Source organism: Musa acuminata, chromosome BXJ2-9, assembly GCF_036884655.1.
Source record: "Musa acuminata AAA Group cultivar baxijiao chromosome BXJ2-9, Cavendish_Baxijiao_AAA, whole genome shotgun sequence".
Taxonomy (NCBI): Eukaryota; Viridiplantae; Streptophyta; class Magnoliopsida; order Zingiberales; family Musaceae; genus Musa; species Musa acuminata.
Genome location: NC_088346.1, coordinates 31795296 through 31822899, shown reverse-complemented (window position 1 = coordinate 31822899; position 27604 = coordinate 31795296). Strand labels below are relative to the sequence as shown.

The following is a 27604-nucleotide window of genomic DNA, read 5'->3' as shown; positions in this document are numbered from 1 at the left end:
CCCTGCTTTGGCTCCCCAAGTTACGCTGGGCGGTCCGGTCCGCCATTGCGGGTAATGGTGATGAAGACCTAATGCGTACCTTTACTTAGCATAGTTAACTAAGATGCCTGAAAAGCCGGCTGAGACATGCAAGTGCTGTCCGTATATTAATATTGTTGTAATGGCCACGGAGCCAGCAGCATCAACTCGTGGCCTCCAGGAAGAAGAACTGCAGTTAAATAGAACGGAGAAAAGAAGGAACATCCACTAAACATATTTACGTGGAACACTTGGGACTTACCAGAATAATTAAATAAAATAAAGATGAAGTTGCTCGAACCAATCTATCACAGAACCAGTTTTTGAGTGGAGCGGAGGAAAGTTGAGGATTAATAGCTGTAAAAAAATAAATAGCTAATAGGATTCTCCCTTCCACCATCCCACAACTGCGTCATCCATCATCCGCTGACGACAACTATTCTTCCCTTACTGATTAACTTAAGCTCTAATCCATGTGTACTCAGTTAAGAACGCTGCGGAGGAGTCTTGAGACAGGGCCGGAGTGGGATCGGCGCCCACGGAGCTGGGAACGGCCGATGATGGATGAACTGATGGTGCTGCGACATCGGATGTGCCATGTTGGTCTCGGGCGTGGGGGTGGAGGCGGTGGTGGTGGTGGCGGCGTTGGAAACGCGCTCGCAGGAAGGGCACATGGTGAGGGTGGTGGGCGGAGTCATGTGCATGTAGAGCTGAGGCGACACCTTCAGAGCTCTCAGCTCTTGCACTTCCTTCTGCAGCCTCCTGTTCTCTTCAGTGAGGGTCTCGCAGCACCTTCTGAGGAATTCGCAGTCCACCTCTGTCTGCTTCAACTTTGTCCTGAAATTAACATCCACATTAAGCATCGCGTGAGCCAATCAGTGGCAAGAACCAGAATAAAACACGCAGAAGAACTTTGTCCGGTCGACTACCTTGCTCTGCGGTTTTGGAACCACACTTCCACTTGTCTTGGCCTCAGGTTGAGCCGCTTGGCCAACGCCAGCTTTTGCTTCTGTCGCACAAGATAAGCATCGAGAGTTTATAGGAACAATTTTCACACCTATACGAACACCCTGATGTCGTACAACTCGAAGAGGATGGGGGGAGGAAGAGGATAGAAGCTGCTTACGGGGTTCAGGGTGTTGTGTTCTTTGAAGCTCTCTTCGAGAATGGCGGCCTGGTCCTTGGAGAGACGGAGCTTCTTGCGGGAGCCCTCGCCGTCCTCCTCGTCGCTGATCCCGCGCGAGCAGTCCCGGTCGGTGTCGTGCTCGTCGACGCCCAGGTGGTGGCCCCGCTCCGCCCGCTTGCCGCTCGCGCTAGAGAGCGTGCTGTTGGGTGACGACGCCCCAGCGTCCTCCTCGCTGTCCCTCTCTGCGGCACCCGGCGGTTCCTGATTCACGTCGATTCCTCGGTGAAGGGGCCGCGGCCGTGGGTCCGCTGCTGCCCCACACACGTCCAACACCCGTCTGATCTCTGCCACCACGAAACGTACCCAACATATTGGATAAGAAACTCATACTAGTGCAATCATTTTCCTAAGCTAAATAGAAAAACAAACAGGGAGAACAAAAAAGAATAGCTATATTTACCTGAGTAGACAAGGAGATCACGCCACTGGGTCTTCTGATGGCAAGGAAGAGGTGGTGACGGGGAGGAAGCAGAAGACGAGGAAGGAATCATGAGGTTGAGCTGCAGAGGCAAGTGATTATTGGTGGGGGAGGAGGAGGAGGAGCTCAGGCTGAGGCTCAGCCCTAAATCATCATCCTTTCCCATCGTCATATTTGACCACTTCTCTTTCTTGTTTCTTGCTTGCTATGGCTATGGCTTTAATACGCCCCGTCACTTTTTCTCTCCTTTCCTTGGGGTCGAAAGAAGGTAGTAACTAAAGCAGAGCAGTTGGAAGAAAGATGGACAGGAGAAGAATGGAAGTAATGGATGTCGGAAATGCTATCAACAGCTCACTGGTAGGAGGGTATTAAATAGTTGGTTTCGATCAGTACCTGTGTTTGTGAGAGGCACTTTTTATCTCCCTCCTCCTCATCCTCCTCCTCCTCCTCCTTGGCTTTCTTTGATGTTAACCTTGGTTAAGCTCACCTCGATCATGGTTTGCTTGCTCCTCTCCGCGAGAAACCCGTGGCTCGGTCCGGCCAACCTTGGACCGGTGGCATCTGGTACTTTGACCATTGACTTAACGGTTATTTTCAGCATCTTTCTTTCTTCCTTTCTCATCTTTACAGCAGTAACATGTTGGCCCTGGCGGTGCAGAAAAATGTGGGCTCTACGGCATCCCATGTTTTAAGCCTCTACGGTAGGGTCAGAGAATCGAATTCTACGAACATGCAAATGATATCATCATGACAGAGTCAAAAACATGTTCGAAATGCGTACGAGGTTGAGCGACTTATGTTAATCCTATGGATGTCATAAGTTTCACGTAGGATGGAAACCTTCTTAGAGGAATAAAATTGGCTATGTATGTATAAATCATCAAATATGTATAGCAGACAGTGGATACTAAGATAGACAAGGGGAGTCCACATCTGCCATCTCTGCCATACGATTGGTGATTTTTGTCAGGACGGAGGAGGGCCAGGGAAGGGCATCATGATCAGCATCCACGGTACCAGTATATGTCTATCGGTGCCTTGGAGCCGTGCAATTATTACAGCTGCTGGTGTTGATACGAGATGCGATCCTCACGAACACCGAGCCCCCACCACTCGGTGGCCATCTGAGCACGACTCTCCTCTCCCCTCATCATTATGTCCCTTCACTTCACGGCAACGCCCCAATCACGACTGGTGCGCTCCCACATCATCACATCATCATTAGCTTCCATCACACAGTAAATTATTTAGATCAAGCGATATCATATTGATCGTTCTTACGATTAATATGAGTCAGCTAAGTGAAAAAGAAAAAAAAAAACAATTTACTCCAGCTAGTTTGATGATTGTGTCTGTTTCTGAGCCGAGGGTTTGAATATCTTTGTTATTCCACAATGTGACAGACGAGGAGACGATCGTCTGATCCATACTATGGTCGGACGGACAGGACAGCGTAAACTGCGGCACGTTGAGCTGCGTCGGCGGTCCATTTGAGCCGAGGCGTGCGGGTGGGGTTTGATTTCACGTGGGAGGAAAGGGGAGGGAAGCTCCCCATCACGCGGGCGAGCATGTCCTTGCCTGGGCACGTGCGAACATGCCGAAGACACCGCCGGCCTGTTCGCGCCCACGCGTGCCATCGGGTCTCCCCATGCCCCGACACTCACACCGCGCAATCATTTGCAGCCACAGCCCCTCCGATTCTAAGCCTCTCGCTCTCTCTCTCTCTCTCTCTCTCTCTCTCCTCTCTGATCCTTTTCCCGCATTAATAATCTATCACGCCCTCTCTCTCTCTCTCTCTCTCTCTCTCTCTCTCTCCTCCCATAGCACGCACGTATCCATTGCCCTGCAAATTTCTTTTTCATTCGAGAAAGAAAGAAAAAAAAAAAGGTTAAGAAGATAAAATATGAAGTTGAACGGAGAATCTGCATACTCTATTTAATTGCGTGCCAAGAATCACGAAGCATGCGGTGGTGATGACAATTTTGCCTCCACGAGAAGTAAGCATCTGAGTGGGGTACAAATGACAGTCCGAGTAGCCATCAGCACCTAAGTGGTGGGTGGGCGCGCAGAGGAGGAATAGTGGGACCCAGTCCATTTGCTCTATTCTTTCTTCCCCTTCCTCCCCGAAACTTGTGGATTTAAACCCGGCATGATGTCGGGTATCGATGATCGAGTGTGCCAGTCCACGGCTGCCTGCTAGCTGTCCCACGTGTCTCTCCCATCCCAACCACCACTTACTAATGCCCCCCCTCCCTCGTATCATATCACATTGGGCCAAGAAATAAAAGTGAAAGCAAGCGAGAGGGCTGCCTCCCAATCACGTGAATCACACGTGCCTCGGCAGCCCCTACCTACGAATCCCGTCGCTTATGTCCACGGCGGGCGTTGCTGATTTCTAGACTCCCACGAGTGTGATTATGTGCTGGCTCGTGCAGGCATGTGGCGCGGACGTGGCTTGCCGAGGGAACCGGCGGGAGGACAGCGAGGTGCACGTACGGCCAAATCCCTCACGTGCACGTTCGGTCAAGCCACCGTCCCCCCCCCCCCCCCCCCATCGAAGGAGTACCGTATCCTTGTTCTTCCCATCGTAGGAGTTTCTTCGCGTCGAAGGACTCTTGACAGCCGTCCGATGATCCATCGAACATATCGTAGTCATCGGAAGCACCTGGGGATGCGAACCGCACTTGCGGGAGGGGCATCAGCTGTCCCCATGTGCACGGCCCTTTCCACATCCAACAGGAATCCAAAGCAGGAGACAGCAAAACTCCTAGTGTACCAAGTAAACAATGTTATGAAGCATGATCGGGATATAATAGTATATATCATTGAAACAAATAGTTGAGAATGATTTGAAGCCCATGACTGGTGCTGTTGAAAAGATAGATCGGCAATTTAATTTAAACCAATTTCACCTGTTGGATTCGAGTAGGATTAGCGCTTCATGTTATTATATCTCACCATTAAATCACTTTTGACTCTAATTTGAAACTGATGTATTTCCTTTCCCTTTTTTTCTCTTTACTCTCGCTCAAAATATGACTTGTAATTATAATGCAATCCATAAAATGCTATTATTCGTTCATCGTTCAAAGCTACGCCAATCTGTCGTCCCTTACCGAGCATTATCATATAAGCAACGGTGCTATCATTTTCAATCATCTTCCTAGTAATTAACTTGCTGCTATAGATGATGAATTTATGATTCCGTACGACTGACGTGATGAATTGGATTCGTAACCAGCGATTGAATTCTCTTGTACATTTTTTCTTTTTGTTTGACAAAGATAAATGTAAAGATTAGATTCAATCCTAGGACCATAATCTAACAAGATCTTTAGCAACTATCTATCACCTTCACAAAGATAAATGTCAGACGAGACTGACTGACTTCAAACTCTTAAATATTTAGACTCGATGTTGCTAAAAAATATTAGATAAACAATCACTTGTGTATTCGTCGTTGAGGAAAGCTAAAAAATCATCCATGGATCACTTAGTAGAAGAAGCCTTGCACCCTTTAGAGCTTAGATATTATTATATTATCTTATTCTTTTCACTTAAAAACATACAGTTGTTATCCTACTTCAACTTGAGGCCAAATATGTCTTTTGCATTGCCCTGAAAAAAAATCCACCTTTTTAGTAACAACGATGAAATAGTTCTACCATCAAACCTTACTTGTCTACTTTCTAGTTTATTTGCCATCGAACCTAAAACTATCATATATGATTCTTTGTGAAGCAATATATAATTGCCTAATATCTTATTGGATTGGCTTCTTAATATCGTTGACTCTTTAATGATTTAAGCTTCCAGCACCGATTGATAAGTCACTACACAATCCTCGTATAAAGAATAGCAACAAGTCGAATAGCCCTACCCATATCATCATACCCTGAATACTATCTATCATTGCACCAAGCCGCTAGGATGCTTCTTGACCTTCCGCATGCTACATAAACTGTTCCAAAGGCAACTTCTAATGTAGCAAACAACCCTTGTATGCATACTACTAGTAAGCAGTCGAAGAAGTCCCATTTTCTACACAACCAAACGGATAGATGTCTTGAAAAGTGTTAATCATCGTAACCTGAATACTATCATTGCGCAGATTCACCAAGACGCCTCTCGACCTTAAGGCTGCTATATAAATTGTTCCGTTACAGCCCTTTCCAAGTCTCTTTAAAAAATTTTATGGGTTTTAAGCAGTGTTTTGGACTGTGTGGGCGCTCCTGCAGTCCCATGAGAGGATGATCATCAAGAAACAAAACAGCTGTCAAGCAATCCTTTAGGCATACTGTCAGATTGACTTCCATCCATATCAATAAGATCAACAAGATTCATCATCTTTTTCTTAGTATTGTGTTTAATAGCAGTAAGAGTTAATAATACTTCATACTCTTTCCACCACATTTTCTCTATCATCCTGGCATCATTAGAGGGAGGAAAGGTAACCAACCCTCCCCTACTTCAGTATCATTGGCAGCCAAATGGGATGTCACGACAACTTAGTCATTATCTACCCTTTGCCTACCCTGCCAATCACCGAAAAGTTAAAAAGGGTTTCGTCTGATATCAGCCATTTCTCCCTCTGGTGGTTGCAGAATGGGTGGGACAAGGAAGGAAGCAGACCAAACGACGACGGGGTTAAAGAGAGGGAGACCTTTTTTTTAATCAACAGGTAATAGTAATAGGGATTAGAAGCAGTTTGAGGAGGATAGTTTCAAATGGAGGCCACCGTAGTAAATGTAACGCAATTTATTATCTCCATCGGCTGTTACTTTCAAATGTTTGTTATACGTACTGAGAATGTTTAATCTAGCATAGTTTTTAAAAACCGATCAAACTGATCCATATCGACTGGTATTTATCAATCAATCTAATCAACAGTTGCAGATCTACCGATTTTCAGTTGATTTGGTTAGAAATTATTTCTTTCAGATTTCTGACAACAACAGTGTCTAACCCTCTACTTTTGTCTCTCTATATAGAGCCTAACCCAAAGGATTTTGAACCGACATAAACAAAGATGCACATCATATTAACCAGTCAAATTTTCATTTGTAAACTATTAGAACACCCAAAGCAAGTGATAAAACATAGTTTGGTAAGCAGGTTCTGACCTCATGACACCGTCTGACAATCTCCAGGATGATCAACATAATTATTCACCACAGTGTTCATGACCAGACCGCATCACATCTATGGTATAATAAGCACAATAGAACCGGAAGTCTTTCTTGCCTCCAGGTCGGCATGTGCCCGAGCTGCATCGGATAGTGGATAGATATGGTTCACACGCCCTCGCAGGATCCCTGCAGCAACATTAGCAAAGACCTCTCCTGCAGCAGCAAGCAGTTCATCACGAGTTGCAGTGTAGTGCATTAGACTAGGCCTAGTTAGGAACAGGGATTTGGAAGCAAGGTCGCTCAGTGGAACCGCATCTGGCCTTCCAGATGACTGCCCGAAGCTGACCATGAAACCTCGGGACCTCAAGCATGACAAAGATCCCTGCATCAGTGAGTGAGATTCTAGTTTAGCTTAATCTTCATAGTACGATAAATCCTAGTTCGCAAGTAGCACACAAAAATGAAGAGCATATTCATTAAAATATGATCAAATGAAATAAACATTTTCAGGCAAACATTTAATCCCTGATTAATTGCATAGAATAAGTCACTAACGTTCGTACTTCAGAAGGGAACACCAACCAGTATTGCATCAGAAACACATGGTGCAACAGAGGAAACAAACAAATAAACTAAAGTAAGAAGATCTAAAAACAATCATATAATTTATAGCGGAACTGTTATACCACCTGAAATGTATCTTTTCCAACAGAATCATAGACAACATTGACTCCATTGCCTGATGTTACTTCATTTACTCTGGCTACAAAGTCCTCCTTCGTGTATACTATGACATGGTGGCATCCATCTTCTGCTGCCTGGGCTGCTTTCTCTTCGGTTGAAACAGTTCCAATGACCATGGCACCAAGTGCATTTGCCCACTGACAAAGTAATGAGCCTACCCCACCTGCAGCAGCATGAATGAGAACAGTGTGGCCAGCTTCAACCTGCTTTGCAAACAAGATTAGTTTTAATAATGACAGTTCAGGATAGTGTATATACAAGATCTCAGAGTTCCATTATGTTCAGATTTGCATGAATTGCTTCCACAACACCAAGTAAACAAACCTAGTTACTGGTGATCTCAAGATCCAAGAAGCTTTTGAGTTGTAGCTTGTTAATGCAAAATAATCACATGAGCTCAGGCTTATATATGTAAATGCACAAGAAGATTAGCTGCATGAACTTACTAGCCAAACTAAAATCAGTCCACAAGCAGAGACATAACACTTCAACCAATTCTAGAACTCTTAAAGAGTATATACAAGTTTCACATATTAGATAAACAATCTTGATAATTTATCGAGTAAGGATAATGTATACTCATGATGCCAGACTCACATTATGTTCTAAATGCATGAATTGGTATTCACAGAAACAGGCAAACAATTTTAGATCACTGACCATCTCAAGACCTGAGAAGCTTATGAGTCATAATTGTTAAATCAAAATCAGAACATGAGCTCAAGCTGATAAGTTGCATGTGCATACATAGATGTATGCGTATGTATATAAATGTATATTAAAAGATAGTTGCACAAATTTAAGAAAGAAACTAAATCTCTCCACCTGATGGTGCCCATATTCCACATAATATTGTGAACTTGGTTGAAGGAGACTCAATATCTAAACCTTCCTAGAACATTTCAAGGTTCTCTACAAGTTTAAGAACAGGAAAATGGCAACATGTTATAAATCCTAATAAACTGGTAATTGTGGCAGATACTCCAAAGAGCCCCACATTTGTTCAAGGCAATCCAGTAAATTGCTTGAAGGTGGATTATTTTATATCTACACTAAATGGAGAAATAATAGATGCCATTTTAACTTGTAAAATGTTCAGAGGCTTCTGAAAGGTTTAGAAACTCAAAGTCAAAAGAAAAGAAGGATCGACCTTGTAGCATCGGCGGAGTAAAACATATGCAGTCATTCCCTTAAGCATAATGGATGCTGCTATCTTATGATCAATGGAGGGTGGAACGGGAACCACAACACTTGCAGGAAGAACTTGTTCTTCGGAATAGGAACCCATTGGATTACCAGCATAAGCAACAACATCCCCTACTTGTCTATCAGTCAGACCAGGGCCCACAGCAGTCACTACTCCAACAGCTTCCATTCCTAAGACATGTAACAAATATTAGATGTACAAGAATCAAAATGATTGTAAACATAGCAATTATCTCCATTTTAGAAACTTCTCTAACGGATGCTTATTTTACTCCTCATAACTTACATGAAAAAAAGAAAAGCCAGCAGTGTTTTTTAAAGCAAGATATGCAGAAAAAACAACATGCCAAGAATCAAGTTTGATTTCCTTGTCACATCAATTCCTGATTCACAATCAAGCTCCTTAACATAATATTAGTCATGTGGATGGTGCTAGAGGTACAAATATGTGGTAGGATCTTGGAACTGCTAGTGGTGGAAAAGGTCGGTGTTGTCATACACACATTTTTCTTCCCTCCTCTTTCTCTCGTGATCCAAATAAGTTTTAGTTTCATCATCATCAACAGAATTAGATCCCCTGTGTGGAGCCCTCAGATTTCTCATCAATTTGTTGTTAAAAAAAGGATAATGGTTCGTCCCATATTCTGCTAGGATGTTAATTTCTCACAGTAGGATTTTCTTGGTCTTCCTTCCGAAGTCTTAGTTTATTCAATAGCAGGAAATGTTACATAACATCTATGCGATAGGCAGACTCTCATGAAGGTCTATGTCATTTTGAGGGGAATACTCCAAGTAATGGGCCAATCATAGTTCTCCTACTGGTAAAGATGCAGGGATGAGGATTCTATAGATTGACCCTCCCCAAAAGCCTACATCCGTGGGAGCGTCATGCATTAAGCTGTACTTTTTTACAAAAATGTACATGTCAGATTGAGTTCAATCAAGAGCCCATTTAGTTGTATCTTGGAAGCAGAATTGGTCCACAGTGTGCATAATCCAAAACCAAGTCATACAGCTCATCATGCCAAATGAATGGTATTCTTGATCAATTCAAGTGATGAAAACTGAAAAGATAAAACATCAAATACTATATATAATTATTAAATTTATTTAAATTATAAAATAAAAGATACAACTAGATGTCTATTTTCATAATTGTCATAGGGGAATAATGGACCAACTAGATGTCCCAGAAAGCGCCCTCTATTTTCATAATTCTCGTAGGGAGCTCCTAGTTTTTCCAAATGTTCAAAATGCCCACATGTCAAAAAACCACCTTTTCTGTTGTAACCTATCTAGTCAAACCTATTCAGTGTTGGACCAGACAGACTGGTTATGGTGTTTTAGATCACTAGACTGATTCTAGTTTTTTTTTTTTATTAGGGTCAGAGTGTCTTAATTTAATAACTAAGAATACTGTAAATTCATTCAACAGCACTAAGGCTGAAGTTCAATTACTTTAAATTCCATCAAACTAAAATAGAAATTTTATCATGATTTAAGGTTTCATAAAATGATTTATTTAAGATTTTTGAATGATTTTGGATGAAAATTAGGATTATTTTGATATTTCAAGATAAAGGATGATAGATCCTCATTGTTTCACTTAATCTTAAATTTAGATATATATAATCTAGAAAAACTTATAATATTTATGTTTATTTATTATAAATAACAATTATAACAAAGGGGTGCGACAATAACTAGTTAAAATGTTTTTAAATGGACCACAGTGTTTTATGTTATTATACTGAAACACTATAATTGTATTCAGAAACACTATAATTAAGACTTAATTAGTTGAAATCTTCACATTCCTTCATTATCAACCTTATTATAAGTTTTGATATTTTATAAAATGATTTGTTTGAGAATTTAAGTAGTTTTACATGAAAAGTAAGAAGATTTTGATATATTTCAAAATAAATGATGATAATTTTTTTTTTAATTCATAAAACTTTTAAGTCTATTCTTATGTTATTTTTTGTGGAACAATGATAATAAATAAGGGTGAAAAAAAATACTCAGTTCTAATATTTTTTAATAGACATAACAATTTTTACTAATAAAAACATTGTAATTTTATTGAACAACACCTAAGCAGGCTTTAATTAGTTTAAATCCTCATAAATATTAATTGTTAACTCTAGTACAAGTTTTAATATACATAAATAAATTTAAATGAGAATTTTAGTGGTTTAGATATATTTTAAAAATAAAGGATAATAAAAATTTTATTTTTTTGTCACTTAATCTTAAATTTATGTTTATGTATCTTGTAGAACCTTATAATATATTTATAACTATACATCCAGTGTGGAACAATTGTAATAAAAAAAGGTGAATTACAATGTTTTTAATAAACTCAGGTATTGTAAGTGAATTACTAAACTAAGGTATTATAACAGCTTTCAAAAACATTATAACCAGTTCGAGCAACTAAAACAATGTAAATTAATTCAAAAAATATTGTAACTAGTCCAATTCAATATTTGACTGCTTCAACTGGTTGGTTTGTAAAGGAAATAGCTTTTCTTTATTGGAGAGCATTTGAAAAAGATAGGAGCTCTTTAGGGGCATTATGAAAAAAGAGGATGCTATATGAGAAAAGCCCAAAAAATGGAACTTTTCCTGGGAAATCACCCTAAGATTTTGTCAAAATATGCATGTCATATTTCGTGGTTATAGAATTTACACATTCATATGTTCATGTATTTCCATGCAAGGTTTAAAATCTTTGTTGAGTACTGATTCTGGTCCTTGGGCCAACCAATACAATAACGACATGGTTCAACATACCATAAACTCAGGTATTGTAAGTGAATTACTAAACTAAGGTATTATAACTGCATTCAAAAACATTATAACCAGTTCGAGCAACTAAAACAATGTAAATTAATTCAAAAAATATTGTAACTAGTCCAATTCAATATTTGACTGCTTCAACTGGTTGGTTTGTAAAGGAAATAGCTTTTCTTTATTGGAGAGCATTTGAAAAAGATAGGAGCTCTTTAGGCGCATTATGAAAAAAGAGGATGCTATATGAGAAAAGCCCAAAATATGGAACTTTTCCTGGGAAATCTGTCACGACCCGAGTCTGATGAGCCAACTGGCCAATAACTCCAATTTGATCCTTCAACCGCGGACCAAAATGCTTAAGCGGGAGTTAACGTAGTACACTCATCAGGCCCTTATAAGCTAATCATACACATTGCCCACTTCCGATGTGGGACTAATGGGATGTTACAATATCCCCAACTCAATTAGCTTGACGTCCTCGTCAAGGCCCGACATAACCCAGATCGAACCCTAGCATAGTGCATGTGAGGTTTAACTCAGTGGTGGCTCCACACCGTGATGAGTTCTCGACTCCATCCACGGGTAGCCCTTTCCTACTCGAGCCCTCTCACCCTGCCCAAATGCTAGGTCGACTCTGATACCAAATGTCACGACCCGAGTCTGATGAGCCAACTGACCAATAACTCCATTTTGGTCCTTCAACCGCGGACCAAAATGTTTAAGCGGGAGTTAACGTAGTACACTCATCAGACCCTTATAAGCTAATCATACACATTGCCCACTTCCGATGTGGGACTAATGGGATGTTACAAAATCACCCTAAGATTTTGTCAAAATATGCATGTCATATTTTGTGGTTATAGAATTTACACATTCATATGTTCATGTATTTCCATGCAAGGTTTAAAATCTTTGTTGAGTACTGATTCTGGTCCTTGGGCAAACAAATACAATAACGACATGGTTCAACATACCATATACTTGACTGCTCATTGCCAACCAATATGGAGGAAGAGCAGAATAAAAAGGAAGTAGTCAAGGAAACAATGATGGTAACAAGTATAGATAGGAGGAGAGGGTCACAAGGCCAACACAACAAGGTGAAATGGCGATATGACAGTGAGGAGGTAGCCACAATAATGTGCAGCGGAGGACGAGATGGATAGAAAGAGAAAAAGTGACAAGGAGAGAAATAACAGTCATTCTCCTCTTATGAAGATAAAATATTTCAAAATATACTTTATTGTATCCCAAATCTTATTAATATTTTCAATACTTTATTTTTATATTTTATTTTAAAGGGTTTTCTCAAACAATTCTGACCTATAGATCTGAGCCGACCAATCCTCTCGGCCCTTTCATAGTCCCCAGCCAATCACAATTCTGATAATCTTTCAAACCATGCATTAAGAAGAATCTCTAACATTGATTATCACATGCAACAATGAAAATTGCTCAAGGCAAACTTAGACAAACTTCTCACATATCAAAAATAGCATGAATTCTTGATCCATACATAACTTGAACAACAGAAGTAAATCTATGAAGTAGAAGTCTTCTAGCATCAAGTTTATATACTCTTCAAGTATCCTATGAAGACAGATAGTGACTTGCAGAATGTTATGATGCAACTAAGTTGATGGTGGTCTGTCTGAGAACATAAACAAAGTCCCAAAACTAGACATGCTTAAAGAACTTTCCATTGAGATAATGTATTCTTAGTCCCTAGATAAGAATAATGGGGCAAAATTGTGTGTTTGTTGTGTACTATGTAAGAAATTCAAGATTTAAATACTGTTGGATGCAAACATGCACTTGTAATCCGAAAGAGCATCAAATTATGCATGCACACAGTATTTCTTCTCAAATTATGCTCTCATGATATGCATGCATGCAATATTTCTTCCCAAAATCCAAAAAGTAACTCTTTATTGCTGCTAGTTTTTCATAATAGTGATTCTATATGCCCCATCAATTTCATTCAGGGTGAAAACGAAGTATGTTGAACCTAGCTGCTTTAGTTTTCAATCTAAATATGGTAGACTAGGAAATAAGAAATGTTGAATCTCGGATTTTGATGATGAAACCAATTGATAGTGTTTATGATTTGATCTGTGTTTTGAGTGACGCAGGAAGCTTCGATCAGGGAGAGACAATTAAAGCATGAAGAATCATGTTGGGCTGGAGTGAAACATGTTAGAAGATTGGACGTCGAGTCGGAGGATCGATCGACGTATCGGCAGAAGGCTTCGGGCAATAAGTTCGGGCATCGGGCTAAGAAGAGTGAAAATTGCGCCAAGGATATCGGAGTTGCGGAGGTCAACTGGTCGATTGGGCAATAGGCCGCAACAGAGGACGATGCGCCGAAGATTCAGACGAAGCGCTAATGAACCAATGACATGCCGGACAATATTTGATTTGCTTTATAATAATTGTCTATATCGAAGTAAGTTTTAAGTGTGCAGGATTAACTACGATAGCGATCAAGGCATAAAGTAAAATGAAGTCCCGGAGTCAAGAATGAGATTTCGTTGGGAGTTCAAGAGTTTATTGGAAGTCCGGACGTTCGTCGGAAGTTCTGCCAGAATTAACCGAGAAGTCCAGGAGCTTGTCAAAGAAGCTTGTCGGAACTCGCCAGGAAGATCGTCGTGAAGTCCAGGAGCTTGCCGAGAGTCCATTGGAACATTGTCGAGAGATCGTCGGAAGTTCGCTAGAAGATTGCCGGAAGAAACCTAGACTAACCAGGATTGATTTGCTTAGAGTATGCCTTGAAATTCATAGTTAGCACATAATTGGGTTGGAATTGGGCCAACTCATTTAGGGGCCAATTGAGCCCAAGTTTGGGTTGTGTTGGGCCAAGTGAAAATGCCCAAACAGTGATCCAACAGATGAAACTGTCGTGGCATAGTCTCCAAGACTGTGTCAGGCGGTAGTACCGTCGATCTGGGCGATGGTACCGCCCAGACATAGTCTCCGAGAGACTATCAAGCGATGGTACTGTCAGTCTGGGCGGTGGTACCGCCCAGACACAGTCTTCTAGGCAATGGTACCGCTAGACTAGGCGGTGGTACCGCCCAATGTCAGTGCTGCAGCCGGTGGTACCGTCAGGACCCCGAAAACCCGAGATGAGACCTTTTTAGACTCCAAGTTTGAATCCACTTGAGGCTTATAAATACCCCTCTCATCCCTGATTAACATACACATGATTTTAGAGCAAGAAAGAAGAAAAACGCTGTTGTAATCTTGTGAAAACTCCTCTAAAAGCTCTAAGTATTAGTTTTGTTTAAAAGAGGAGTGAAGGGGGTTATAAAGGTTCTCTCCTGAACCTGTCAAAAGGAGAATCGAGTTGTAAGGGTAGTTAATCTTCGTCCATTGAAGGAAGATCGTTAGTGGATGCTGGTGGCCTCGATGGAAGGGGAATCAATGGATGTAGATCACGACGACCGAACCACTATAAAACGGTTTATATTTCTGTTTTGCTATTTACATTTATTGCAAACTGCCATACTTCCTCATTACTTTAGCTGCACACTCTTACGAACATGTTTCAAATTAACATCTTTCCGAAATCGGTTTTAATCGAACGAAAGATTTTCGAACCGACATACTTTTATCCGTTGCACTAATTCACCCACCCCCCCCCCCCCCCCTCTTAGTGCCGACTCGATCCTAACAAGAAAAAGTCTGAGTACTCTAATAAGAAACACAGTCACACTCTCTCTTGGACATATAAATACTTTGGGTGTCCAAATAAGCAGCACCACCATATTGCTTCCTAATATTTTCACGGGTACAAGCAATTACAAAAATAGAAAACATAACAATCAAAATGCATCTTCCCAATTAAAAAGCATCTCAAAGTACAAAAGAAAGGCCTTGGTACTGTTATTTTGTTATAATATTGATTCCATATGCCCCGCGAAACTTATTCGAGGTGAGAAGAAAGTATGGTAAACATAGTTGCTTCAGTCTCCATCTCAAATATGGTAGATTAGGAAGCAGAACAAAATCCAAGTGCTCTAGAAAGAAATGCAGACACACTCTTGTTCATATACATAGTTCGGGCATCCAAATGGTCCAACGTCACCATACTGCTTACTGATTGAAGTAATATTTTCAAGGGTACAAGCAATTACATTAAAAAATAACAATCAAAATGCATCGTCTTATGATGCCAAAAAAAACCACATATACATCTTGAATATTACAAAAAAAAATTTCAGAATTTTCATCACCTATATGCATTGACAAACTATAGCAAGAATCCCATTAATAACACTATCTAAAATCCATAAATACATATGTATTAAATTCTAAGCTTACTATGCTTCTAAATTCATGTCCTCTTAAAGAGGATCAACATCAACTTCTGCTTGCATATTCTGACTTGAGTCCCACATCAGAAATTAAGAGCAAAATGTGCTTGACGCCAAGATATAACCATTCATGCACATAAATTTCCTTATTGTGAAATGGAGATTGAATGTGAATGGACCATTGTCCTTGGTCTTTACCAACCATAAAGGAATTTCTTTCAGTTTGGTCATGAAAGCTATTACAAGGATTGAAATATAGTAACGTACCGGAGTTTCGACATTCTCTCGATACGGTACATACTGTATACAGAACGATATATCGTTCAGTATATATATATATATATATATATATATATATATATATATATATATATATATATATATATATATATATATATATATATATATATATATAATTTGGTGACATCGTCGAAGCAACGTTTCGTCGACGTCGCCTCTCTCCTCTCCCCAAGCGAGGCGATGCTGTCGAGATATATATATATATATATATATATATATACATATATATATGTATATATATGTATATATATACATATATACATATATATATGTATATATATGTATATATATGTATATATATATATATATAAGTAAAAAAATCTTATATATATTTATATATAAAAAAAGAATTTTTTGGTGCCGAGGCGACACGACATCGCCTTTTTCGGCAACGTTGCCGAGGCGACGTCACGTCGCCTTTTTCTACAACGTTGCCGAGGAGACACGACGTCGCCTTTTCCGCCTGGGGAGAAAAAGACGACGTCGCATATTTATATAATATATATATTATATATAATATATCGCTCGGTAGTGGGCGGTCCATATATCAATCTACTGACGGACTAGTACGTACCGCCCGATACGGGCAGTATTATTCGAAATTGTAATCCTTGAGCTATTGATCTTGGTTGGATTAAGAATTAACATGATTAGGCTAGACGCAAAAACTGTATTTCTCTAGTTTATATAAAGAAGAGTTAAGAGAAGGAAAAAGATGTAGCAGTGGATGACATAAATGATTATAGTGTCTAAACAAAATCTGCAATATGCTTGCAAAACTATTTCTGTGACAATGTATGACAGGAAAAACATGTAAAGGAACAGGAGATTATTGATCGATAGCAAGAGGGAAAAAATAAACATGAAGAAATAACAAATAAATATTTATTGAATAGATGTCACAAGTTGAAAATTTGGTTTTCTGCATGAACCCAAACAAGGGTAGCCAAACCATGTAATCTTGCGTTGTCTTTCACTGTAGATTTATTTATTTCATAGATACTCAAAGTACCCTATGTCACAGCAATCTTTTAACGCATAATTTTTTATACATCTGCATGAGAAATGTTGCTGTATGATGTATGTGAGACATGTCGATATACAAGTGGATGGTTTTCTATGGTCAATTTATGAATAGCAAAGGATTGTTCCATCTTGAGTAATCAAACAGGTCTGAATGATGTTGTGCGAGAATCCTGGCATAACCTATATGTTTCTTTCTAAATTTATTGTTATCATCTCACTCAAATTGTTTTTGTCATTGCTTCTATTGTAAACTTGTTATGTGACTCGTTGATATTTTAATATTCTATTTGAATTTATATTATTCACTACTTCACTGTTAGGATCCCTTTATTTTCTGAGCTTTTGAATAATGTTTATTGAGTCTGTTTAGTTCAGTTAGAGTCAGATAAAAGTTTATTTAATATTTATTTATTATTAAGAGTCCAAGTCCTGGTAGACTTTGAGTGGAACTCTATAAATAGTAATATAACTGTTTTTTTTCGACAAACAATGAAATATTATTCAGTCTTTTGACAAACCCCAGGAGGCCGATCCCCTCGAAGTGATCATCCCTTTTCTCTTCTTTCTTCTACGATAAAACCCTAGGGTCTTATCATTTGGTATCAAAACTGCGACCCTCGGCATTCTCGCTGCAGTTATCATCATCTAAAAAAAAAAAAAAAAAGCACGCCAATCCTTCTCGACCGAGAACCCCTGCTTTCCCTCTCCACCACCGCCACTGCTTCTCGGATAGGGCAACTCACCTCTCTACCGCTGTCATTGCTCCCCGACCAGCAACCTTACCCTCTCCACCACCATCGCTGCTTCTCGGACAAGGAAACTCACCTCTCCACCGTCGTCGCCGCTCCCCGACCAACAACCTTCCCTCCTTGCTACCCCACCCTGCTCGAGCGAGAAGGGCCGCGACCGTTGTTTCCTGACCAACAGACCACCCCCCTTGTCGCTTCTACCGTCAGTGATACTGCCCCCCACTCGCGCCACCACTGTTGCCTCTCGACCTTGATAGCAACCTTCCCTCCTCGTTGTCACGGACTTAGTTGGTTTTGCCTAAGTCGTGCGGCACCCTTGCATGTCCGTCCGCAAAGGTCAGCCTCCCCGAAGCTTCCCATGGTCCCTTAGGACCTATGAAAGAGAAAAACGGGTTAGAGAGAACGGGTTAGAGAGAACGCCTCACTCGGGATCCACAAGCAAACATTCCAGGAAACACTTCATAGACAATACAAATTACAAACAGACTTTACAAGCTCTGAGCAGTTGCACAACAAAGGGTCAAAATAGTCCATTACAGACCGAAAATCTCTCACACGTGTCCACATGACACAACCTTTATTTACAAGCCTAAAGCGGCCACCAACCTAACTAAAATGGGACTATTAAGCCTTCGACCGTCCCTCTACATGCTGTACAAAGCATGAACATACCAAAAGACACGGACATACATAAGCATTACATTAAACATCCTGTTTAGAAGTTTGTCCGTGACATTCTCCCCCACTTATTCCTTCGACATCCTCGTCGAAGCCTTTGTCGACACTACAACTCCTCCCCTTTGCTGAGTCTTCAATCTTCTGCTCCAGCTGCAATGCGCCTCTTAGCTCCCAGCTGCTCTCCGTTGCTGTTTTTGAGTAGTCGAACCTTTAATCCGCCATGCTACTTCAACTCGCCAATGACTCTTGACTCTAGTGTGGGGTTGGCTGAGTTGTGTTGATCCCTGTTGGTTCCTGCGGATCCTCCAGATGAAGGAAAAGACCATCCTTATTATGCGCCAGTCTCTCAAATGCTCATGCTGCTTGAACTGGGTGGATGCTTGTTAGAGCTTTAACGAGCATCGTCTCGCAAACTTCTAAAGTTTTTGGACCCTTCCTCCACAAAATTTGCCCATTGACTCTTCTTTCACTTAGTTGTCATTTTCAAGTAGGTTCGCATCACTTCCATTTCTGATTGACAGTTCGTTGGGAAATGAAGCAGACAACCTACTCTCAGTAGCACTGATCACCGTTGGTGAGGATTTGACAACTATTGTCTTCCATTATCTTCGAAGGGCCTTTGAACATGTGCAGAGCTCCTCTGCTGGATAGATAAGAGAATTGGGGTACTCGATTTCGCCTAATCTCTTAAGAGTTGAGAAGGCAAAGGTTACTTAACTTCGCCCGCCTCCTCGATGTTGTACTCAATACATCGAGCTGGTTACTGGCCTTCGCCCGCTCTTTGCTCACACTTCCGAAGCACTTGAAGTGTTTGCACTCCTTGCATTGAGTTAGTTACTGTGATTCACCTTCTCAATGCCATCAAACTTCTGGAATGCAAGAAGTTTTCACCCCAACTTGGAGTGATTCTCTCATAGGTTTGGTCGCCTCTGGGATTGTACTGTCTTCTCCATTAACCCTGCCGCCTACTCCACTGAGTAGCAAAGGTACAACACCGCGTACTGTCTACTTCGTTCCTTGGTCATGCACTCTTGTCTGACCCGAAGTCTTTCACTTTCGGCTATCTTGATGAGAAGCTCATTGAAACCGGTCTTACGAAGTTCCTTGGCCTTTGCCCTTCAGCCTTGTCTCGGTACTTGGAGTTTGCCTCTGCATGCTCCACCTCCTCGGCCCCTTTCACGACCAAGCGCTCTCCCTCCATGAGAGCAAGGGATCAATGACTTTCATAGAAGTCCCGCCTCTACGGTACCATGACGCTGCCATGCCCATGGCCCTACTATCCGTCACCTCGCATCTGCATCCCTTTTCTTCACGATCAGTAGATATGTCTCCGTGGCATTCCTCTGAGTCCACCTCCATTCTAACTGATGCTTGATTTTGGGTAGCTAAGTCCCTTTGGACTCGTCGTCGCTTCCTCGCTCCTTTCGACCCCCTGCTTTAACACCTCTATGTTCTCCAAGCAGCTCCCTTTGGTTGATGGAAAGACAGACTACAACTCTCATGCATGGCCTCTGCCATCGCATTATAGGATTTGCACCGATTCTGTTCTCCTTAGCTTCCTTGGTAGTAACGTTCGCTTACTCGACCTTGTCCTCTGACTTGTCGGGCTCCCTTAAGCGAATATGGGCTCTGGAGCAGTCCAACTCTCCAGCTGCTTCGATCATACCTCTGCATGATCAAATCCCTCCCATGGGACTCACTGGTACTTGCATTCGAATTTTTCCCTTGGTGGAACACAACCCCCATATGCTGATGGCCAAGGCTTTCATCCGATGCAAAATTCGATGCACGCACAGAAGACCAGGCTCTGCGGTACCATGGCCTTCAATCCTTGAATCCATAGCCCTTCTTGCCGTCGTGTTGTTCACCAAAGTGGAGCTTCCAATAGCTCCCGATCATACCTCCATATGATCTAGTCCCTCACGGGACTATGTCGTGTGTATCGCATTGCCACGAACTGTTCCACCACGATCCGCTGCACCATGTCGCCTCCTGGTGACATCTCTATTGCATTCTGATCCTTGTGGGATGAACTCGAATTGTGATCCCTCCATGTGTTGCCTCTGCCAATACATCGCAGGGTCTCTTCCACCTTCGATTTTGTTCGCTCCTTTGGCAATCGACCTTCATCCACCCACTCTTGGGTCACACCTAGATGAAGCACCGCTCTAGGACAATCCGTCGCCTAGTAACTCCCAAAGTCCCTCCGACTTTACTGCAATTAGTGCACCATTGTCTGGATCATGGGCCTCTGCCCCTACCAACACAATCTTCGCTACGCACCGCTTCCTTCATGGCAACTTGAATGGCAACACTGTGGCATATTCTTTAAGAGTACCCGCCTCTGCATCCTCTTGCCCCGTGCTAAGGACTTCTGTACCCAACTTCACCTCCGCAAATTGAGTCGCCTTAGTTCGTCCATCAAATGCTCCTCCGAGATAAGGTGTATGTGCCCAGAAGCTCCCTTCGTCTTTGGCACCATGCAAGATGAGTCTGCACCGACAGAATGAATGACCCATGGAACAACATGATCCTGCTCTTGCCTCTGCAAGAGTTCATGTCCTTGACCTCTGTCCAAGGAAAGCACTGTGCCTCCGCTCTATGTTCCATCTTCTATGCTAGCTCCCTTCATACGGCTTGGGTACTTCGCCAAGTTACACCCAAGTTGCTCCGCTCCTCGTTTTTGCATTGAGTTGATGGTGGCCCTCGCACCCACCATTCCACGGGTCAGCCCTCCCTTGAGTCCGATCTCCATATCGACTCCAAGTGTGCCTTCATTTGTGTTGCTTTGGGTTGCTCCCCCACTTAATCTCGCAATGCATCCACCAATGCATTCTCTCGAGTGCGATCATGCGATGACTCCTCGCCGCTTGCTCAGTCCATTGAGCTTCGTGGAGTTGTTGTTTGTTGAGGTACTCCTCCTCAACATGTGAGGTCCGTCCCACTTGATTCTCCCTCTGGAGAGCCGGGACTTATCCCTCCTGGATAACTGTCCCATTGGAGCAACATCTCTCTTCGTTTCGGAGACCACCATCCCCTTGGACTACTCCAATCTGCTAAACAAACTGTGCGTTGTTCTGCTTCCTGCAAACGCACTTGCTAGATTGCGACTCCACGTCAATACAGCCCCCGCTGCACCACTCAAGGCCTAGCAACATGCTGAACTCGTTGCACACTTCAGCCTCTTACGGACATATCCTTCACATGCCGAAGAGAAAGTTTCAATGCTCCATGGCGCCGAGTTTCGGTCGCCTTGGGATGGCCACATTCCATCGTCCACATACAAGCCTATGCATAAGTACCAAATTCTTCGAGTTAGCAATTCCCCTCACCTCTGTGAGCTTTGCATAACTCTTTCGGTCGTTGAGCAACTCATTCCACCTTGCATGGTCTCATCCTTTACCAAGCGCCTCGCTTGCCTTGAGCACCATCAAGTATAGTTGTCAAGGTTGAGCCGTAGCTCAAACTCAGCCATCCTACCCTTTGTGCGCTCCACATTCGTCCAAGCTTGTCTGTTCTCGTGATGCCTCTTGCGCGAAGGGTTGGTCATTCCTTTAAATGTCAATCTCAGATGCTCGCTCCTCCGAGCGACTCTTTTCCCTACATCTCCATGCTCGTTTTTCCCCAAACGGTCGCGCGTGTGCTGACAGCCCTCAACACAGCCCAGCTAGGTCCCCCACGTTTGCATGCTAAGTGTTTCTATGAGTGCTTGTCCCGCTCTGATACCATCTGTCATGGACTTAGCTGGTTTTGCCTAAGGCGTGAGGCACCCTTGCGTGTCCGTCCGCAAAGGTCAACCTCCTCGAAGCTTCCCATGGTCCCTTAGGACTTATGAAAGAGAAAAAGGGGTTAGAGAGAACGCCCCACTCGGGATCCACAAGCAAACATTCCAGGAAACACTTCATAGACAATGCAAATTACAAACAGACTTTACAAGCTCTGAGCAGTTGCACAACAAAGGGTCAAAATGGTCTATTACAGACCGAAAATCTCTCATACGTGTCCACATGACACAACCTTTATTTATAAGCCTAAAGCGGCCACCAACCTAACTAAAATGGGACTATTAAGCCTTCGGCCGTCCCTCTACATGCTGTACAAAGCATGAACATACCAAAAGACACGGACATACATAAGCATTACATCAAACATCCTGTTTAGAAGTTTGTTCGTGACATCGTGGCGACCGAAACAGGGTAACCCTACATCTTCTGCCGCAGCCGTCGGTCACCGCAGTTTCCTCCCCTTTTGCTACTGCTTCCCGGCCAGCGACCACTACCGCCGCTACTCCCGGCCAGCGACTACACCCCTTGTTCCACCGTAGCTGCCGGTTGCCATCACCGTAGCCTCAACCCCGGCTGCTCAATGATCACCCCCTTAAGTCGCAACAACTACAACCACATCAACGCTGTCGCCTTCCAGCCCCCGGTGCTCTCACCCCACACAACAATAAAAACAGAGCAGCAACTCTTCCACCTCGTAGCGACTGCAGCATTGCCCTCGACATCCGCTTCCTCGGCAGCTTCGCGTTGACAGTGCTGATGCCCTTGACCAGACATCAGAAACAAGAACTAGGGATTACAGATTTGCAGTCTTACGCAATGGCTACGGATAACTCAGTGAAAGCACAAATGGAAGTATTAGAAATCAGAATTAAGAATCGGCTATAAGAAACCATTCACGATTTCAAAAAGAGCTTATTGGAGCACTTTAGCAGGTTTCAACAAAATGAGAGCTCAAGTTCTACGTTGAACAGATCTAGAGATATAGAAAAAGAGCCTCAAGATTTTGACACAAACTACCCACGCATTAAGGTAGAATTTCCAAGATAGGAAGATGGGGATCCGACCACTTGGATCTCTAGGGCAGAAAAAAATTTTCGTTTTCATAAGACCCCAGAAGAATCCAAGATAGAAATAGCCTCAATCCAGCTAGATGGAGATGCAATCCAGTGGTATGATTGGTATGAAACTTGCCACAGAATTCCTTCGTGGGAGCAATTTAAGAGAGGGCTTCTTGTTCGCTTTGGCCCATCTAAATACGAGAATGTTGATGGACAACTCATCAAAATTCGTCAGACTTATATAGTGTTGGAATATCAGAGCAGGTTTGAAAGATTATCGAATCAAGCTAGAGATTGGTATGAACGATAACTTATGGGTACATTTATCGAAGGACTTAATCCAGATACCCGGTGTAAAGTTAAGACTCGTCAACCCCGCACTATGATAGCTGCGATCTCATTTGCACACCTGCATGAGGAAAAAATCAGCATGGAAAATCGTCGAAACAAATTTGTCAATAAACAGGTGATTAGCAAGCAGCCCACCCTATCTACTCCCAGCCGAAACCCTAACACTCGAAGACTAACCCGAGAAGAACTAAAAGAAACATCAGCGAAGGGTTTGTGCTAGCATTGCGATGAAAAGTGGAGTAAGGAGCACCGATGCAAACAAGGGAAACTTCTGATAATTGAGCCGATCGAGGAGGAACCGAAAGCATAAGAGTTGGACTCCGATCATGAAGGTGTGGAAATTGATGAAGATATTGACCTATCACACATACAGTGCATGCATTAGCCAGCTACTCTAACCCACAAATTATAAAAATTAGAGGAACTTTGAAACATCTACCTGTTACTGTTTTGATTGATACTGGTAGCACTAACAATTTTATGAACAGGAAAGTTGCAGCCCGATTAGCTTACCACATCGAATGTTGTGACAAATTTGAAGTAAAGGTCGCCGATAGACGGATTTTAACATGTGATAACAAGTGCTCAAAGATAAAACTAACTTTACAGGGCCAAGAATTGCTTGTGGATTTCTTTTTACTACCCTTAGAAGACTATAAAATGGTGCTTGGAATTGAATGTCTATCAATCCTGAGTGATGTTTCTTAGAATTTTTCTAAACTAATTATGAAGTTTTTTATTAATGGAAAGCAGGTGATCCTCAAGAGAAGACGCGGAGGTAAGGTTACAACTATCACTAGCCATCGGATGGAGAGGGTTCTTCGGAAGGCACACATCGGATTCTTGGTACAATTGCATAACATTGAAAAGGAAACGACAGTGCACATCCCAACTGAAAATATTGAATCCTTGCTCAAAGAGTTTATAGATGTATTTGCAGAGCCACAAAGACTTCCACCTCTTCGACATCATGATCATCGGATTATAATATTACCCAAGAAAGCACCAACCAACGTCCGACCCTATAGATATCCACATTTTCAAAAGCCAGAGATAGAGAAGATTATCAAAGAGATGCTAGAAATAGGGGTTATAAGAGCTAATGTTAGCCCATATTCCTCCCCAGTCTTACTAGTAAGAAAAAAGGATGGCTCATAGCAGATGTGCGTGGACTACATAGCACTCAACAACATTACAGTGAAAGATAAATATCCTATTCTAGTAGACGATAAACTGTTGGACGAATTGGGAGGAGCTTAAGTTTTTACTAAATTGGACCTACAATCGGGCTATCATCAAATCAGAGTACATGAAGGTGATATTCAGAAAACTGCCTTCCGAACACATAATGGTCATTATAAGTTTCTATTAATGCCTTTTGGGTTAACCAATGCGCCCTCTACCTTTTAGAGTTTAATGAATGATATATTTCGGGCTCATCTCCATAAGTTTGTTCTGGTTTTTTTTTTATGATATTTTGATATATAGTCTCTCCCTAGAGAGTCATTTATTACATTTACGAACTTTCTTTAATATTCTTCGTGAGCATGGTCTTTTTGTCAAGAAATCCAAGTACAGTTTTGGGCAACTAGATGTTGAGTATCTCGGCCATATCATCTCTCAAAAGGGTGTTGCAGTTGATCCTTCAAAAATCCAAGTGATGAAAGACTAGCCAATTCCAAAGTCAATCAAAGCTTTAAAGAGGTTCTTCGGGCTAACAGGCTATTACCGAAAGTTTGTAAAGAATTATGGCAAAATCAGTGCCCCTTGACATCACTTCTAAAGAAAGATGCACTCAGATGGTCAGAAGAGGCAACCCAGGCATTTAATTCCTTGAAAATTACAATGTCTACTACACCAGTGCTTGCTCTACCCGATTTTAATAAGTTGTTTGTGATTGAATCCGACACTTCTAGAGCTGGTATAGGAGCTGTATTAATGCAGGAAGGTCGGCCTATCGCTTACGCTAGTAAGGCTCTTTCCCCTTCCCATTTGAGTTTATCTATTTATGACAAGGAGATGCTAGCCACTGTATATGCAGTCACAAAATGAAGACCCTACTTAATTGGCTAGCGGTTTCAAATACGCACTAATCACAAAAGCGTCAAATATTTTCTGGAACAAAGGATTTATTCTTTAGAGCAACAGAAATGGGTCACAAAGCTACTAGGATTCGATTATAAGATCATTTATAAAAAGGGGAGCGAGAATCTAGTTGCAAATGCACTTTCACGCCTTCCAGAACAAGCTGAACTGGTAGTTATTTCTATTCCCATTTGCGAGACTTTGGAAGTTATTAGAAGGGAATGGTCAGATGATCCTTAGATCCAAAATATTATAAAAAAACTAGAAGAAGCTTCAAGTTCTATCCCAAATTATAGTTGGGATTCGGTGGACTTACGCTATAAAGGTTGAATAGTTGTAGCACCACATTTTTCTTGCTAGGAGATAATTCTGAAAGAGTTCCATTCATCACCAATTGCTAGTCATTCTGGATTTCTCCGCACTTATAAGCGAGTCCGACAACTTTTTTATTGGAAAGGTATGAAAAATTTTATCAAGAAATTTGTTGCTGACTGTGATGTTTGCCAGTGCCACAAAAGTGAGACAGTAGCCACCCCAGGCTTGCTACGACCCCTCCCTATTCCTGATGTTACTTGGACCGACATATCTATGGACTTCATTAACGGACTCCCACCATCACAAGGAAAAAGTACTATACTTGTAGTTGTGGATAGGCTTACAAAGCATGCTCATTTTTGTGCTTTAGGATATCCTTATACTACTGCAAGTGTTGCTCTTATTTTTACGAAAAACATAGCTAAATTGCATGGGAGTCCTCGTTCCATTGTTAATGACAGAGACAAGATTTTTACTAGCTCCTTTTGGACAGAGCTTTTCCGTTTACAGGGTACTCAACTGAATATGAGCACTACTTATCATCCACAAACAGATAGGCAAATTGAAGTGGTAAACAAGTGCCTAGAAAATTACCTCAGATGCTTTACAAGTAACAAGTCGAAGGAATTAATTAAATGGCTTCCCTAATCAGAGTGGTGGAATAATATCTCTTACCATTCTTCTATTAAAATGACTCCCTTTGAAGTAGTTTATGGTTGAACCCCACCTACAATTACAAAATACGTACCTGGTTCTTCTAAAGTTGATCAAGTGGACAAGGAATTGATGGATAAAAATAAGATTATTCAGCTTTTAAAGGATAACCTTATAGCCGCACAAGCAAGAATGAAACAACAAGCTGATAAACACCGAAGTGAACGAGAATTTACCGTGGGTGATTGGGTTTTCCTTCGTCTTCAACCCTACAAGCAAACTTCCATTAAGGTCCGATCTTCTATGAAGCTGTCTCCTCGATTTTTTGGGTCTTATAAGGTATTAGAATGCATTGGACCAGTTACCTACCGCCTGGATTTGCCTGCTAGCTCTAAAATACATCTAGTTTCATGTTTCCTACATTACGAGGAAGTTGGGTGAAGATAAGATAGTGCAACGCCATTTACCAGACACCTCTACTATTGGGGAAGTTTAAGCTCAACCACAAGCCATACTTAATCGACGAGTTGTAATGTACCGCAGACATCCTGTGACTGCAGTGCTGATGCAATGGGCCAACTTACCAAAGGAAGATACCACTTGGGAGTCCTACAGAGCGCTAAAAGAGAAGTTTCCATAATTTGATGCTGCTTAGCCTTGAGAACAAGGCTGAATTGAAGGAGGAATTGTTATGATCTCTTTATTTTCTAAGCTTTTGAATAATGTTTATCGAGTCTATTTAGTTCAGTTAGAGTCGGATAGAGGTTTATTTAATATTTATATATTA

At 41.7% G+C, this 27604-nt stretch overlaps 2 protein-coding genes across 2 annotated transcripts in view; both read right to left on the bottom strand.

Moving 5' to 3' along the window:
- Positions 1–200: 200 nt before the first annotated feature.
- On the bottom strand, positions 201–2056 carry LOC135623350 (homeobox-leucine zipper protein HAT4-like). The gene is made up of 4 exons (XM_065126210.1): positions 1605–2056; positions 1145–1488; positions 948–1027; positions 201–855 (listed from the first exon to the last, which is right to left on the bottom strand). The coding sequence occupies exons 1-4, from the start codon at positions 1792–1794 to the stop codon at positions 504–506; spliced, it is 966 nt and encodes a 321-aa protein (XP_064982282.1). The 5' UTR covers positions 1795–2056; the 3' UTR covers positions 201–503.
- Positions 2057–6642: 4586 nt separating this feature from the next.
- LOC135623349 (uncharacterized) overlaps positions 6643–27604 on the bottom strand; it is a 28163-nt gene continuing 7201 nt past the window's right edge. Inside the window, exons 3-5 of the mRNA XM_065126209.1 lie at positions 8646–8872; positions 7441–7698; positions 6643–7133 (exon numbers count right to left, since the gene is read on the bottom strand). Coding sequence (XP_064982281.1) covers positions 6825–7133; positions 7441–7698; positions 8646–8872 — 794 coding nt within the window. The 3' untranslated portion in view covers positions 6643–6824. The remainder of the gene's footprint in view (positions 7134–7440; positions 7699–8645; positions 8873–27604) is intronic.

Excerpts from the sequence above, each read along its gene's own strand:
- LOC135623350 (XM_065126210.1), bottom strand. The coding sequence starts at position 1,794 with ATGACGATGGGAAAGGATGATGATTTAGGGCTGAGCCTCAGCCTGAGC. Across the intron at positions 1,489-1,604 it reads TGATCTCCTTGTCTACTCAG|AGATCAGACGGGTGTTGGAC; the intron begins GTAAATATAGCT and ends TCGTGGTGGCAG. Across the intron at positions 1,028-1,144 it reads AACACAACACCCTGAACCCC|AAGCAAAAGCTGGCGTTGGC; the intron begins GTAAGCAGCTTC and ends CTTGTGCGACAG.